Genomic DNA, 16806 nt, shown 5'->3' with positions numbered 1-16806 from the left:
GGTCGCATGTTGGAGAGTTGCGGATGACGCTGTTATTTTGTTTATTAATTTTCATTGTTGCGACAATAAAGTGGGAAAGTCATCACCAACTCCTCTCCTTTCTATTTCCCCATTCGGGGCTATTACAATATATTTTTTCACATCGTCGGGCGGAGTTACAGTAGGAAGGAAGGAAGGAGTAGGTGGAAAGTTCTCAGTCAGGTGCAGATGAGCAAAGTATTGCTCTGCCGCGTTCAAAAACTGCTCGGTTTTCTAGCCATCAACGACCTTGCTGTCCGCGACAATGTGGACCCCAGCACGTCGACTGCACATTATTTGGTTTGACTTGTCATGTGTCGATATACATGAAAGTGTCCATTCTATTTTATCCATATGTGACGACCGACAATCCTCCCCCTCTGTTATATTTCAATACATTGTTGAGAACAGCAAGGTGGCTAATGGCTAAAAATGCGAGCAGTTCTTGAACGCGACACGAGCAGCAAAGCGCCATGGTGTCAAGCAAGATTAAACATCATCTCCAAACGAAACACCCGTCGCTTCAAAACAAGTCGATGGACTATTTTGTTCGCCTTCGTGAAAACACAGACGAACAAGCAACTTTTTTTTTTTTTTTTTAAATAAAAACTACTAAGGTAAACGAGAAAGCCCTCAAAGCCAGTTAATTTGTTTTTAAATCCAAAAAGTCCCACACCGTGACAGCGACATTAATACTACCTGCCTGCAAAGCCATAGGCTGCGAGATGCTTAGCCCTGATGTGGTTAAAGACATTGCTCAAGTCCCTGTCTGATATTTCTGAGCTTTTTCAAGCCTAACTGCTATAAAAAAAATAATAAATAAAAACAAAGACTGAGAGCTGTTGAAGAATAAGGATTTTGACTTTGTGTTCATCTAAACAGGCTCAAGTTTCACACTGAATAAGTATACATAGTGAGAAATTATTTTATAATTAAATATACTGTACAGAAAATAATTTTGGGACATTTTTAGTTTGTGGTGTGCCGCGAGAATTTTTCCAATGTAAAATTGTGCCGTGAGTCAAAAAAGGTTGAAAAACACTGGCCTAAAAGACTTCTGCTTTGAACTAATCAAAATAGATTTCTAAATATCTATATATTTTGGTTGAGTATTTTATAGATTTCATGTATTTTGAATGATTTTTGCACTGACTGGTTGGGCACTTGAATTTTGTTGTACATGAATGAATTTTATAATGACAATTAAAATTCTATTATCTAAGATTAATATAGACCTATGCTTGAATTTGGAGGTGTATAGCTTTCAGTGACAGGAAGGTCCGCTAGCTTAAATGCGATAAAATGCTTACTTTTCTTTATAATGCTCTTAACAAATCATTCATACACATATTTCCACAAAAAAACGGCTAAATATACCTATAAACTAAATTACAAAAGCATTTATAAAAAAAAAAAACATTAGCTCAAACATAACATATTGCTTATGGTGGTCTTAACAGGGAGCAGCTGGATTCAGCCAGGTGAAATGAGTTATGTCATATTCAATGTTGCCACTAGAGGGCATTGTATCCACACAAATCAAAAAAACTAAATGCAAACACTTTCAAAACAAACCATTACTACACAACTTTAATTAAACGAACACTCGAAGCAGCAAAATTTAATTTGAATATTTTTTTTTAATCGAATTACTCGAGTTAATCGATTGCAACAAACGATTATTTTCATATTCGATTAATCGGATAAATGTCACTTTTTTCAATTACTTTCACAATTTACCTTGAAGTTGTTTTAGGCATGTTGTTGGTAACAATGAAGACAAAATGGATGACTTTTACATCAAAAAAAAAACTTTATTACAGCATCCTGACTTAACCGTAGTCTACAACTGCAGTGTTTCCCACCAATGAACGGCCCGCCACAGTCTCGTTTGAAAAAAAAAAAAGATAATAATCAGATGCGTCAGTCAGCCGATTACACAGCTGTAGCTAGACATGTGCCGGTTACCGGTTTCACGGTTTACCGTGGTGTGAAAACGTCGCGGTTTCAAAACCACTAAAATTTTCCATCATACCTGAGTACGGTATTCGCTATTTTTCATGTGCCAAAATGCAGCCGAAGTGGCTTGGTGCGGCAGCGCTCACCCTTCCCCAGTTTGTTGCCGTGAGTGTCAGTGACGCTATTCTGCTAAACAGCCAGAAAACCCCAAAACACACCCTCCAAACACAAGGCGTACTTTTCTTCAATTTATTGAGCTCTCACATCGTGGTGAAATATACAAATGAATACATTTAAAACGTTGTACAATTTGATTTTTCCACGTGTGATTAGGTTCAACAGGATAGCAGTAGCACCATTAAAAAGTTCGCCAAAAACAAAACACACATTTTCCTTTCAAATTCAATATACAAACTAACTAAAACTTACAAACACGAATGTTAGGCTAGGCTAAGCTGGGAGAGCAGCTTCATCGAGGTTTTATGTCTCACAGCCGCTGAGTGAGAAACAAGCTTGAATGAAGGGGGAAAGAAAAAGGATCGCGTCAAAGATCGCTAATTGAGAAAGGAGGTCTCACTCCTTTTTTTTTTTGATGAAACCTTTCCTCAACAATATTTACATTTTAACTAATTTATAAAACTAACTTATACATTTTTAACTAACTCATTAACTCATGAATTCTTTGTTCTTTTTAACACAAAGGCATGGCATCATGTAGACCAGAGTTCACACAGTGGCTGAAAATGGCGAAACTTCACTTGAGCCCCCCCCCCCCCCCCTCAAAAAAAGTCATACAGTATATATTTTTATTTAGAAGTGTTTTTACTTTTTTATAGCAATTATCTTGTTCTTACTCTAATATTGAGCAACTTGAGCTGTGGCTATAGTCTAGGTTCTATTTATTTTAATTTTATATAAAATATTTGTTATTTTTTGTTAATTTATCTATTTTCACATTATATTCATGTTCCAATTTGCAAATATGTTTTGAAAAAAAATCCTGTTCAATGGAAAAAAAAATTTTTTTTTCTTTTTTTTTTTTTTTAAACCCATACATCTCAAAATTTTGGAGCTATAATTGCAATACCGTGATACCGTGAAACCGCGGTATTTTTGCTCACGGTTATCGTACCGTCAAAATCTCATACCGGCACATGCCTAGCTGTAGCCCACTCCACTCTACTACCCGCGCGAGCGAGAACGCGCGCGTGCGTGCACACACAAAGACACACGCGCCAACAGGTTGTGCTCATAGACGGGACTACTAGCCTGGTACACCAGTCTGTGCTATGAGTCTGGCCACCATTCAGCAGAAAAAAAATTCCAGGGCGGAGCCAGCCACAGCAAATAGACAGCGGAGCGGACCAATCAGCGACGGGCTGACGCGACGTCGGTAAAACTAGCGAGAGACATTTCAACATATTCAACATGGCTAGCGCGAGACAGACTGTTGGTTTTAGCGACTCGATGTGTTTTTGGTCATGTAAAACCGAATTTACCGCGGATTGGAACATATTGCCGGCTCTCCCGTTGAGCCACTTGGCAGGAGTTGCTCTGGTCATTCCAGTCTCCAGCGTCAACTGCGAGAGGGACTTCTCCACAATGAACCAGGTAAGGGCATGACAAGAGGTGCTGACAGGTGTGCCAAATATGCATAATATTTGGTGTGAATGTAAGGTGCATAATTGTCAAGTAAAGGAGAGTTCAATACCCCTTTCCCACTGGCCAAAAAACCCGTGTCAACCCGCTAACAATCGGCTTATGGTGGCAGTGGGAAAGGTGCAGCGACCCGCCTCGACCCGTGTCAATCAACCCACCAAGCGACCCGCGTTAAAATCACCTCGGCTCTGATCGCCATGCAGTGTGAAAGCAAAACCCCGGGTCAACAGTCAACACCCTAATCTACGTGGTGACGTAGGCTAGTACGTGATGCGTCATAACAAAAAACAAAAACCATGTGCTCTAGCCCAGATCCACATACGGCGAACAGTCGGTGTAGCAGCGTTAGCAATAGCCATAACAGACGAAACAAAGGCTCTTCTCCTCCTCCTGTGACGTACACGACTCCTTTCAATTTCAAACCAAAATTTACGTCCCCTTCGTTGTCTCAGCACAAGCACAGTGTTGATCCTTTGTTGCATTTCGACCATTTTGCGGGCAGTAAAACGCATGAAAACAGAGAACACAAACGGAAAGGAGGCTTCCATGTTGCTTTGAATTGTTAACTTCCTTGAACTGAATGAATTCGGTTGCACTTGTCGAAGCGCATCTTAGCGTGGTGACGTCACGCACCTTACGCACGGCTGAGGAGGGGTGGGGGTTAGACGGGTGGAGAAAAAAAAAAAAAAAGACACGGCTTTTTTTGTCAGTGGGAAAGGTGCCAAACGCCAATTGCTAGTGGGATGCATCGGCTTGGAAAAACGCGCATTGACCCACTAGTTTCAGTGGGAAAGGGGTACAAATGTGTGCTCCAAAATCACCTCCCACTTTAATTTCTTTTAACTAATTGTAGTTATCTTATAGGTCAAATCAGACCTCAGGAACAGACTGCAAGGAGAACACCTTGCTGCCTGCCAGAGAGTCTCCATAAATGGACCAAGCCCTGAAGCGTTCAATTTTGGAAGAGCTATGGAAATTTTCTTCACAAAGCCAAGAAAAAGTAAATGTTCAATGGCAGGGTGCAGAGTGTGTCAGTAGTGAGTGAATGAACAATGGATTGAATGAGTGAGTGAATGAATTAAAGACTTTGTGTCATGGTTTTTTGATTCAAGATTAAATTTGAAATATTCCCGATATGCCTTTGTGTGTTCTTAAGGATGATACCAACCTGTTATGTTCATATACAGCAATTTATATTACATTCAGTGGTCTCAAAATGCCCTAAAGAGATACACCAGGCTTGAAAATGTACACACACACCCTATCACGAGGGTCAGAGACCCTCCCACCACAGTCTCCTAAAATCCTGTGGGAAACACTGAACTGTATCGATTATCTAATTCATTGGCAACTCATTTATTAATCGATTTAATCGATTAGTTGTAAAGAAGCTAGTTTAGACAGTAAGATGTCCGAAAATTGGCAAAAATGCGAATTGTTGTTTTCCAAGTAAAAGCTCATTTTTGTTCATGCCGTACTTTGACTTAACAAAAATATAATGAAGAAATCTGATAATATTTACAACTGAGAAGTTCTATGTATGTTATAATTTTAAGAATTTAGACAAGTTTAAGGTCAAGAAGGTCCTAAATGATTTATTGGTTATTAAAATAGTTGTCGATTAATTAGCTAATCGATTAGTTGTCGATTAATTGATGCACCTTCAGTAGTTTGGTTGTGTTTTGACAAAATGAGTAATCATTAAATATTTTTAGTATTATTAACAATTTTTCAACCAAACTTTGTAATGCCAAGTTGCTACGAGGGAGGTCGTGTTAGTTGGGCAGTGTAGATAAACATAGAAATAGAACAGTTGCCACGTTTACATGGAGCCAAATATTCCAATTACAATCGGAATATTTGTTCAAACCGAATAAATGTGTTCCATATAAACACCTCATTCGGAATGAACAGGCCCAAACCGAATGGAATTTCATTCCGATTCACAGGGGTGGAATATTCCTTTTCCCAAACCGATTAGAAGTAAAATTATATCATGTAAACAGGGAAGCGGAATGGTGTCTGGTTGCGTTCTTTCTGCGCATGCTCCGTACTGACGTGGTGACGTCACTCGGTGACGTAAGTAACGTCACTTGCAACATGGCTTCCAAGCACACGCACAGCGCACCCACACAACTTTTTAAATGAACGGCGTATCATTCTGAAGTCTTGTTTCCACTCGAAAAGTTAAAACAGCAGCTGATCTGACGATCGATCTCCATGTTTTGCAACGTGACGCTTTGTTTTGATTAATCTGCGCATGTCAGACGGCAGTTGTCAAACGTCCTTTCGGAATAAAGGCAGTCACATGTAAACGCTGGATCGGAATAGATGAAGTGACATTTCCATTCGGAATGATTTGAATCGGTATGAATAAAAGTCAGCATGTAAACGTGGCTAATGTGCTTTTCAATCATAGTCAGTCAAATATGGATGACAGGACAAGACATATGCTTTCCTCTTTTGCACTCCTACCTGTGGTAAAGCCGTGTTGAGCTGTCTCTGGAGAGAGTCCCTTTCATGGCTAACTTCATGCAGTTTACCCTGAGCCAAGCCCAGATTTTCTTGAGTCTCTCTGAGGGTCTCAAGAAGACGATCCCTCTCCTCTAACATGGACACCATCAGCGACTCAAAATGACCTTCAGAGTCGGACTGTAGGGGCGAGCCGGACCCCCGATGACCTGTGCTACCTCCTCCACTCGGTCCTTCTGTTTCACTGATGGTGGGCATCACTTCACACATCATCTATAATCATGGATAGGAAGAGAAATTAGGACATTGGTAGAAAAATATTACAACATGAAAGTACAGCAATTTTTAAAAAATAGCTAATTTGACTCTGGGCTTTAAGCAATATGCAAGATTCGTGGCCAAAAGTGGAACTGCAACCGGGATTTTTTGGGGCTGCCACATAAGTGCTGATAAGTGTCTATGGAGAATCAAGCTGCCTTATAAGAATGTTACATTTCTGGAGAAATTGCATGGTTAGCTTTGCTGTGCTGGTCGGTATACTCGTAGTGCGAGACCACATAAAAGCATGTACCTGAAGTACACATTCTTGCCATTCAAGTAATCGTAGTTGAGTAAAATTAAGTACACGTGATGGTAGTACAGTATAAGTAAGCGTAATTGTAGTACAAATGCACATCATGTTTGCATATCCTTGTCATATTTCTGCAACCTTAGTTTACAAAGCCTACAGCTCTGGAGACCTTGACGAAGACAAAAAACTTATCTCGTTATTGGCCGACTGGTGGAGGGCGGGACATCCATTGTAAACACAGAATCAAAACGAAGTTTTCCAATCTCAGATTGGGGAAATCTCGGCCTAACCATCGAGAACAGTGTTAGAAGTATTTCCCCCAAAAATGTGTTATAAAATTGACGTGCAAATCTTGCTGCTTTAAATTTTGCTCACAATATGCAAAACAAAGTTGTTTAAGTTTCGCACAACACAGTTTCCACCCACTGTACGAAACTACATAAATAGGACAGATTATTGTATGGAAAGAAAAGTTATCTTATTTAATTATGTAAGTTACTTTATATAATTAAGATTGAGCTTTTAACGTAAAAGATATTGCCATTTTAACAGATAGTTTTACACCAGTCCATGCTACAAAAGCACACAAGAGAGCTGTGAAACAGAATTTATTTAAAAGGCAGAAAAAAAACACATTTGTTGCATGAGCTATCACCAAATTGCTCTGAAACACAAAAAATAAATATTTCAACAGCTTTTTACTGAACAGAAACAAATCAGCGGAAACTATAAAAGCAACAGCAATACACTTGCTCAGCGAAAAATTGTCCTACTTTGGTTCTGTAAAATGTCTGGTCCCCATTTCACCAGGAAATAAGAAAGCAACATTTTTGAAACTCAATCAGTAAAAGTTGGCATGCCAACAGAGGTTGTATGGAATTACAACCAGTTTCCACAACCAGATTTTCAGTCCTTGAGACTGATTGCTAGACAACAGCCTGAAATCATGTGAATTGGATTTTGCATACCGACCAAGGAACAATTTGAACAATGAATAAGTTAGTGAATGCAAGGAAAACACCAGTTCAATGATCTGACAAGACAACAGCCATTGCCATTCACGAAGCAGTGGTTGTTTAACTGCACTTTCTGATAAGTGTGTTTAAGAGCTGGAATATACTTGCAAGTTAACACAACTTTACACCTACAGTTCTCTCTGGCAAATAACATGAAAACAAAGTTTTGTTTTTTTAATTATAATAATAATAAAGAAAGGAAAGGAAGACCTATTTTTTATTTACAGAACCTATCCTGCCAGGAGTCCAACACGAATTACAATAAAAAACTTTGGTGTCCTGAACAGGACACTTGTCTCAGGAATAAGTCTCATTTCAGTGAGGCTTTCTTGGATAAATAATTCTGAATAAATAAAAATAACAGTATTTTCCAGCTTTCTCCTATTTTCAATATTGAGTTTAACACAAGGGGCATAGGTTTATTCTCAACATTAGTAGGGACAATATAACAGCATAACCTGCATGTACACTTTTTTTCTAGGGACGTGACTTTAACAAGACCAAACAGATTATTGAACGGGGGTCATTTCTCCTAACCTAATTAATTGATAGGCTAAATGATCAATGCAAAATCAATCTGCATTGACTTACACTAATTTTCATGGGTATTAGTTCAGGTGGTATAACGTTCAATTCAAACCTTTGTTTTCAAATACTTTTAAAGATCTTGGATGCTGCATCTCTTTTATTTCAAGCAAACCTGGATTAAGCAACATTATATCCGATCCGATCACGTTATCGGGAATCGGGCCGATCTAACCATTTTTAAGGGGATCGGGTGGAAAGGATCGGGTCTTTAAAATATATACCCATATTTTTCTGCTTCATGCTCACACAGTACCACAGCCTCCCACCCTCCCTCCTGCTAAGCAGTGCGACCAAACAGTTTTTCTTGGTCACCATTGCAGTTGGCATTTGGTACTTTATGGTAAAGATGATTGACAGGAACAAATGTGTTAATCATCGTTAAACTTGCAGCCCAGTCTGAAGTGTGCTGTGCCAACTCATTAAGCTCTGACACCCTCACGACCCTAGTGAGGATAAGCGTTTCAGAAGATGAATGAATGAAGCAATTACATGAATGTTATGGAGAGGGATTACAAGTATTACGTTAAAGGTGATGCAATGAAAAACGTGGGTGCGCCTACATTTTGTGCTGGTGCACTTTAACAAAAAAGTTAGGTGCAACCAGTAAAACCAATGCAAAAAGTAAGCGTGCAGCCTTGGCAATATACAGTATATCGCAACATTAATTTCTTCCATCATTGTTCATGCCTATCCAAAAGAGCAATTCAGGTTATCTGGTGAAAATTCTTCAAGTTTTGATATCGCAACCCCCTGAAAAATTGCAATAATAGTTTTTCCCTATCATTCAGGCCTAAAATAAATGAAAAAAATCTGAGATATCCAAGGATCGATCTACATCTGAGGCATACTAAACTACCCAAAGACTTGAACCAAAATACACTCATGAAATTCTGATGTGTGATTTAATTTCAGATTTTTATTTTTCATGTCAGTTCATGTTCATGTCAGTGTCCCCCTGAAGTGGACCCATTTTTGGACAGCTCCCCCAGTTTTTCTGATAAAGGGACTTGCACTCTGTAGCCACCGTGTTGCATTACCGTAATACACATAATGCAAACAATTATCCAAATGAGGGACCGCTACCGTGACTTTGTTGTTCCTTGCGGAGGCTGGCCTGACCACAGTGGTTTTGCAGGTTACCAAGTTCACAGAGTTTAATGGTATGCTAACTCTGTTGCAGGCTGGACTTTAAGTAACAAAAATTAGTGGCGTGTCCCACACCTCCACAACATTGACGTCTTTTTACATTACTTACAACGACTGTTGCTGGCCAGAAAAAAAAAAAATTATAACATCAGTCCTCTTCGAAGAAGGTGGAGGAGGCGCCATGTTGTCATCACGAATCTATTGGAGCTGTGTGAGTGTGTGTGTGTGGCGAGAAAGGGGTGGGGTCAAGTCATCAGCCAATTAAACGTGCGTTTGAGGGGAGGGAAAATGAACTGGCACATTCAGCAAGTGAGAAGGGATCAATCCAAGTCTGAACATAATGAAAATGATTAACTTCATAATGGTAGGGTCTATTCTATTCTTACAACATTCAGGAAGACAATCTAAATTACCTATATAACGGAACTCCTTATATAACTCATTTAAGGTTGCTTAGAAGTCGGTGGGGACAATTTGAGCATCATGAAAAGTTGGTGGTGTTTTGTCCCTACCATTCCGATGCCAACCTATGCCCTTTGTTTCACATTTCTAAATTGTTATGAAAAGGAAAGGTTCAGTTCCTGATAAAATTCTGATAATACTTCAGAAAGCAGACCATTGCTAAATTGACTTGGTCCCACCATTCTGTGTCACAGAGGTCTATACAGAAGAGACAAGAGGAAGCTGGGAAAGAGGCTAGAACTGTAACAGGCACAGAATGGTGCCTGTGTGCAAGGGCATTACAAGCAGGCAGTGTCAGTTCCTGCAGCTCAGGAAAAGTTAAAAATCAAGACTTAATGCCATTTGAAATCAAATTTAAGACAAACTCAACGACAAACCAAATGTGAAAAGGAAAAAAAATACACTATTGGAAGACAAGTGGGGTGGTCCAAACACTGCTAGAAGTCACACCCACCCACATGACCTACCCGGAAAGTGGAGCCGGGTAACAACACGGAGAAACAGGAAGGGACATCACGTATTTTGATCCGTTTTTTGTTCTTACTACAAAATAAAATGTTCTTTCAAAGTTAAAACAAAGTCAACTTCTCACTGCATTTCGTTTTAATAGTCCATGAAATCTCGCGAGAAACAACTAAATTGAAACTGTATTGCCTACAGACATTTTTGTAAAAATTTTGTTTTAATGATGATAGTATTTAATATGACAATCAATGCTGGTTTGATTAAAACACATACAAGGGATTATTTTTTGGTAATTAAAAAAAAATGTGAACGTCACATTTTGGGTCATGTAGGCCACAATATTGGTATACAAGAAATACAAAAAATAATTCAACGCCTGTTAAGACTTTTAAAGGCTATGCAGGAACCCTGGCTCAGCGAGGGAGGAAGAGAGATTTGCAGTTTGACCAAAACTCACTTCGCCCAAGTTTCCACATGTACAGTTTCAGCAAATCTCATTGAATGCTTTTTAATGCCACTTTAAACAAATTTAATGCCCATGCCCAACTGCAGATTGTTTCACATACACAAATAGCGAGTTGTCTGATAACGACTTTTTAACTGATATCCCGATATTGTCCAACTCCAAAAATCTGATTCCGATATAAAACCGATAGCAATATATGCAGTCGTGAACTTAACATATTTTGGCTAACTGAATTGTGATGGCCCATTGGATACTTTAATAATGATAAATGTAACAGCTTCAAGGTTTTTCAATAAACATTCTTGGAAAAATAAGGGAATAACTTCAGGTTATGGGGAAAATGCCTATATCGCACCACTATATTTATTATTGAAGTCAAAATAGTGCAAACATCAGTTTTTTTTCATCAAGTGCAAATGCAAAGTGCCAATAAGGCCCTGCCATATCACATATGGCTCACACAGTGCTTCTGGCTCAAAATAACAACAAAGGCACACAGCTTCAGTACAGTGAATGAGGTACGTAATGAGTTTATAATTCATTATTTTTCAATAATTTAAATTTTTACACCATGAATGCAAATGATATGCTCAAATACCAAATCCCAAGCTGTGACCAGCCCTTGAACAAAGATGGAAGGCTTCTATATTCACTTTAGTTAGTTAACATGCATATTGGCCCAAAACCAATCATGAAAAACAGATTAATATTATCCAATATTTTTTTTAATGATGATTGTATCGGCTGATATTTTTAGCGACCTGATAATATCGGATAACTTTTATAAATTTTGTATTAAATTTTTTTTTAAAAAGTTTAACCGTCAAGTTTACAAAATTTTCAATGCCTCGAATATTTATTGAATGCTTAAGGCCCAAATTTCGAGAAAATCCATTTAATGATTTTTAATTCTTTTTAATGACCCACATAAACCCTCAAGTTGACGCTCTTATTTTATTTTTGGGGGGGGCGGGGGGTTCTCACATCAGAAGCTGTTGGAGGGGATTGCCATCTTACTGTTTAGAAAGTCAACACAGTTGTTACAATATTCCAATTGGCTGGGTTCTGTGTAAAAAGCAAATAAATCCCAGGTTTACTTTTGTTGTGAATTCTTGTAAGGCGTTTGTGTAAAAGGTTTAGGTTTATGAGCTTGTTTGTGGTGCTTGGTGTAAGCATCCATGAAGGGACAGATGGTGGGTACAAATGCATCATGGACAACCCAAGTACACAAAAAGACAAAAGTTAACATAAATGAAACAATAATAGATGAAATTAATCAGTGGTCAGCATCATATCTCCGTAAGACTTGGGTAAAACCAGCTTTTCGGAACACTTTTCAATTTCAAAAATAGGTAAAACATTTGTGCAGTCCACTCAGGTAAGGTGCATATTTTCCCGATATGATTCTGACAAGAGTTAATTTAAACGTTTTAAAAGGCCAAAATGTTGAAAAACAACTGGTAAACTGAACAATATGTTCAAGAAATTGGATACTACAACTTTTCATGTCAGGCTGAATAATTAAAGATGCTTATAATTAACCCACCACTAGTTAGATTCATTCAACTTTTGATCCTAATTATTTGAAGTCGTGTTACCTTGACAAACAACAGTATTTCCCACCGGCAGGTAAACGAAGTCCTGGTCCTCCTATCGGATCTTGATGAGGATTACCGGATATCCAGACATGAAAAATAACTCCACTCAAACTGGGATAATGTATATTAAGGCTTTGGATGCAATTTTCCAACGTAGACAAGGCCTCAGAGCAAGTATTCCAACTTCGTCCGGCGAATTCAGCGAGAGCTGGCTAGCATTAGGCGAGTAGCTGGTGATTCGATTGCATATCGACAAGTGTTTTCTTTAGGTATCAAAAGAACGAAGACTTTAAAAAGTAAAGCTCTTTCGGGTGTATGTATCACACTTTAAAACGAATAGACAGCAAACGATACAGCAAGTAAAGTGACGTGGAAACAAACACCTGTGCGCTTGGGAGCCTGGGGCTTCATTTAAAGCGAAATTCTTTGGCTTGGAGTCCGTCTGGGGTTAACACTTAGCCAAACGTTAGCTTCTAGCCAGCTAGGGGGCTAACGCTCGCTAGTTTCGAACACTAACTTTGCCGAGATACCCACGCTGAGTAACCTAAAAGTTGGTCAAATGCCGACATCTCTCGACTTTATGTCCCTACCATCGTCTAAAACGTCGATGCGGATTTAGATTTCTAAAATAAAGAGCACTGAAAACATTAAACGCCAGCTAACACCTAGCTTGCCGTCGACTCCGAACTGTAGCGTCACCACATCGAGATCAACTCGGAAACTTTCACACAGTGTTTAACCTTAGTTTTCGTCGAGTTATGGAATCCAAAAGTCCAATAAAAATGCAATTCCTCGACTTCCCAATATTATATCCTTCGTTTTAGGGGGTATTTCCACCTTCGCGTCCGTCAGTCCGGTCCTTCCTGACGCCACAGCCTGCCAGCTCGGGCAGTCGGGACAGGCAGCCAATGGTGGGCTCTCCGTCGCTAGCTCTTTCATTAGCCTGGTAGTCCGCGGCAGGGGAGCCCTTCCCGGCTCGGCAACAGGAGGGGAGGAGAAAAGCTGCCACGCTCTGGCTCATGGCAGCGGCCCCCTTAAGATCAGGAGCTACGACAACAAAAACATCTGATACGAGTATTTGACATATTTACGCGGTGTTAATACTACGAACTATCGCCAACTAGTTTTTCTTTGTAGGAAAAGTATCAATAGCAACGTGGTCAGCGTAATGTTTTTTTGTGAATTAATTTATAATTTAAAGCCATTATTAAATATAGTGTTCAAGCATACAAATATAACCAAAGTATGACATATTTATTCCATCATTTCATTACTTATAAGTTTTAGTAGGCTTCGCAGTTAAACAATCAGGCAAGGTTCGACGGAGAAAATAATGTGAGGGATTAAAACTGGAGGGGGGAAAAAAAAAAAAGACCACTGTACAATGCGAACGAAACTGCATTTGTAAGTGACCTACATTCTTGGTTGAATGGACAACAAGTCAGGTGCGCCATCTTGTGGGGAAACAAGACAGGCTTTTCAATCTGGTATTGGGCTAGTGAAACTCTAAAATCAGAGGTTCTCAAACATTTGACAGCACCCAGGGGTGCTGCCAGAGATTTTGGGCCCGATGAAAAGATTTCACTTTGGGCCCCACCACCAGTGCCGGGACACACACACACATTTAGAGTATCAACTATGTAATTTCTTGCATTCTGGTGAATCTTTACACACTAATGTATGCATTTCCTGCATTACTTTAAGATTAAAAAAATATATGTATGTAAACATACAGCGTATAGAGCAATAATGAATAGACTGATATCATCTATAAACAAAGCAAATACCATAATGAATGACTTAGAATAAATGTTTTGTTTTAACTATACTAGTGTATACATTACAGTATACAGTATACAACTGTTTTAGTATGAAGAGCTTGCTAAGGGTTTGCCTGCTGTACTGATTAAATGTAAGCTAAAAGTGGAGCAAACACTAGCTATTAAACAATTACAGTATTCCATTATGGAGTAGGCTTAGCCCCATCTGGAAACTTGCGATCTCCACTATAGGCTACAGCTCCGAAGTGAGGTCCCTTGTTAACAAACAAAATTCAATTGATGACAAACTAAATTCAATAAATTCTTGACAAACTGGATTCAAGCCCATTTTAAGAAATAAAATTTCCACATCAACTTTCAACATCTGTAGGATACCAAAAAATGCTGTCATTATTTGGAATTTATGTTTTTGAATAGGTAAATGTCGCTCATTGAGGCCGGGAAAATCCCGCATTTCTTACGGAGTGAGCTGGGACCTCGCTTCGGAGCTAATAGACATCATGAGATTCCAGATGGGGCTGGAGTGGGCTAAGATAACAGGTTAATTTTCAGCACTAAACTGACTCAAGACACCAACCTTCCTTTGTGAAGTACTTTGTCACATCCTGTTAGCCTTTTCTACCCCTCTCCTTTTTTGCTTTCTTTTCTTTCCTCTTTTGATAACCCGATTTTTGTTTTGAAAACATTTCTGTAGTACGGCGCGTGCCGAGTCATTGACTGGTGTAAATGCGCACCACTGCTCCCGGTATGATCGAAGGAAGGGCGGACCAAACCATATAATGCAAACACATAGTAGGGGAAAGATTGAATGTTCAAAGGACCTCTTTTTCACCCACAATTGTGCATTTATCAAGTCAAGTTCAGTTTATTCAATTTAAACTACAAAAGATTAAACCCTGCATACCACAGGTCATACTTATACCAAAGTTTGTAAACTAAAGCTTCAACCAATCTGACAAATTGCCTCAAAAAAGGAGGTAAGTGAAATCTCTTGGCGAAAAGCAAATGTTTGACAGACAAGCAAGTTTGTGCGCCCTGAGCCTACTTCCTTCTCCTCCCACTTTACTGGGCACCTGGTCTCTGCTGGTTGGACTGGTGGCGGTGGGGCTCTGCTTGGATTTGGGGTGAGATTCGGCCCCTCCTTTCGGGAAGGCACGTTTGTCTTGGGTACACTTATGGATAGGCATCATTAGAAGCATACCGAGGGCATAGGTTTGGTCTCAACATTGGTAGGGATGATACAGTATAACAGAATTACACTGTTGGCTGGGGAAGGAACATTATAAGACCAAACACATTGGGTGAACGGGGGTCAGGGCTACATTTCTCACCAATATAAACTTAATTAATTGATAGGCTAAATACTACTTAACCTATACATGGAGCTACATGTTAGCCTACATTGTCCTTCAGCACAAGAGTAATTTAATTACAGCTTAAAAAATTAATTAATCGTAATTAATCGCAATTCAAACCATCTATAAAATATGCCATATTTTTCTGTAAATTGTTGTTGGAACGGAAAGATAAGACACAAGACCAATATATACATTCAACATACGGTACATAAGTACTGTATTTGTTTACTATAACAATAAATCAACAAGATGGCATCAACATTATTAACATTCTCTTAAAGCGATCCATGGATAGAAAGACTTGTAGTTCTTAAAAGATAAATGTTAGTACAAGTTATGGAAATTTAATATTCAAACCCCTCTTAATGTTTTTGTTTTTATTAAAAAATTTGTACAATTTTCAATCAAAAAATAAACTAGGAGCTCGCCATTGTTGATGTCAATAATTACACCATGCTCACTCATTGTAAAATAAAATCATTTGGACCCAAGCGCCAGCAGAGGGCGCCAAACACAAAAAAAACAAGTAACAAGCGGACATTACACTGCTGTCATTTTAATCTGAGCGGGGCATGTGCGTTAATTGCGTCAAATATTTTAACGTGATTAATTTAGAAAATTTATTACTGCCCTTTAACGCGATAATTTTGACAGCCCTAAAATAAATATTTTTTTTTATTAAAGAAATGCACAAATAGATATTTGGTTTCAAAAGTGTAAAGTCACAATATGCCTAGCCGTCTCTCCTTCTAAACCAGGCCATTTACATGAAGAAAAGCAGCAGCATGTGTTTTTTTTTTTTTACTGTCAACACTTTCCTGTGAAACACAGACTCTCTAAGGCTAGGTTCATACCGTAGGTCTTAATAAACAATTCCATTTTTTTGTCATATCTGTTTTTATGAGGTGCCCGTTCAGACTGCCTTAGTCCATTTAGCCCGTTCAAGTATAACGCATGCGCACTAATTCGCAGTCTGAGATGCGCTGAGCAAATTGCATACGCATGACCATCAAAACAAACAACGTCAACGTCATTCTAGTGTGATGATATTTTAATTTCCAAAAAGAGGACACAAATAACCAAGAGCGAAGGTTTCGTCTCAATATTGGTAGGAACGGTAATGGACCGACACATTCAGAAAGTGAAAAGTAGTAAATTTAGCTGAACATAATGAAAGTAATTCACTTAATAATGGTAGGGTCAATTCTATCCTTACAACATATAGAAAGATAATCTAAATTACCTAT

At 38.8% G+C, this 16806-nt stretch overlaps 1 protein-coding gene across 9 annotated transcripts in view; it reads right to left on the bottom strand.

The window, feature by feature from the left end:
- Nucleotides 1-13731, bottom strand: part of ppfia1 (PTPRF interacting protein alpha 1) — a 129796-nt gene extending 116065 nt beyond the window's left edge. For 8 of the 9 annotated variants that reach the window (XM_057838395.1, XM_057838406.1, XM_057838388.1 and 5 more), the window contains exons 1-2: nt 13258-13731; nt 6112-6381 (exon numbers count right to left, since the gene is read on the bottom strand). In XM_057838395.1, coding sequence (XP_057694378.1) covers nt 6112-6381; nt 13258-13359 — 372 coding nt within the window. In that variant the 5' untranslated portion in view covers nt 13360-13731. Of the gene's footprint in view, nt 1-6111; nt 6382-12420 lie in introns of all 9 variants that reach the window. The other variant, XM_057838456.1, reaches the window with a different exon arrangement.
- Nucleotides 13732-16806: the final 3075 nt, after the last annotated feature.

This window comes from Corythoichthys intestinalis, chromosome 1 (assembly GCF_030265065.1).
Source record: "Corythoichthys intestinalis isolate RoL2023-P3 chromosome 1, ASM3026506v1, whole genome shotgun sequence".
Lineage (NCBI taxonomy): Eukaryota > Metazoa > Chordata > Actinopteri > Syngnathiformes > Syngnathidae > Corythoichthys > Corythoichthys intestinalis.
This window is presented reverse-complemented; position numbering and strand designations above follow the sequence as displayed.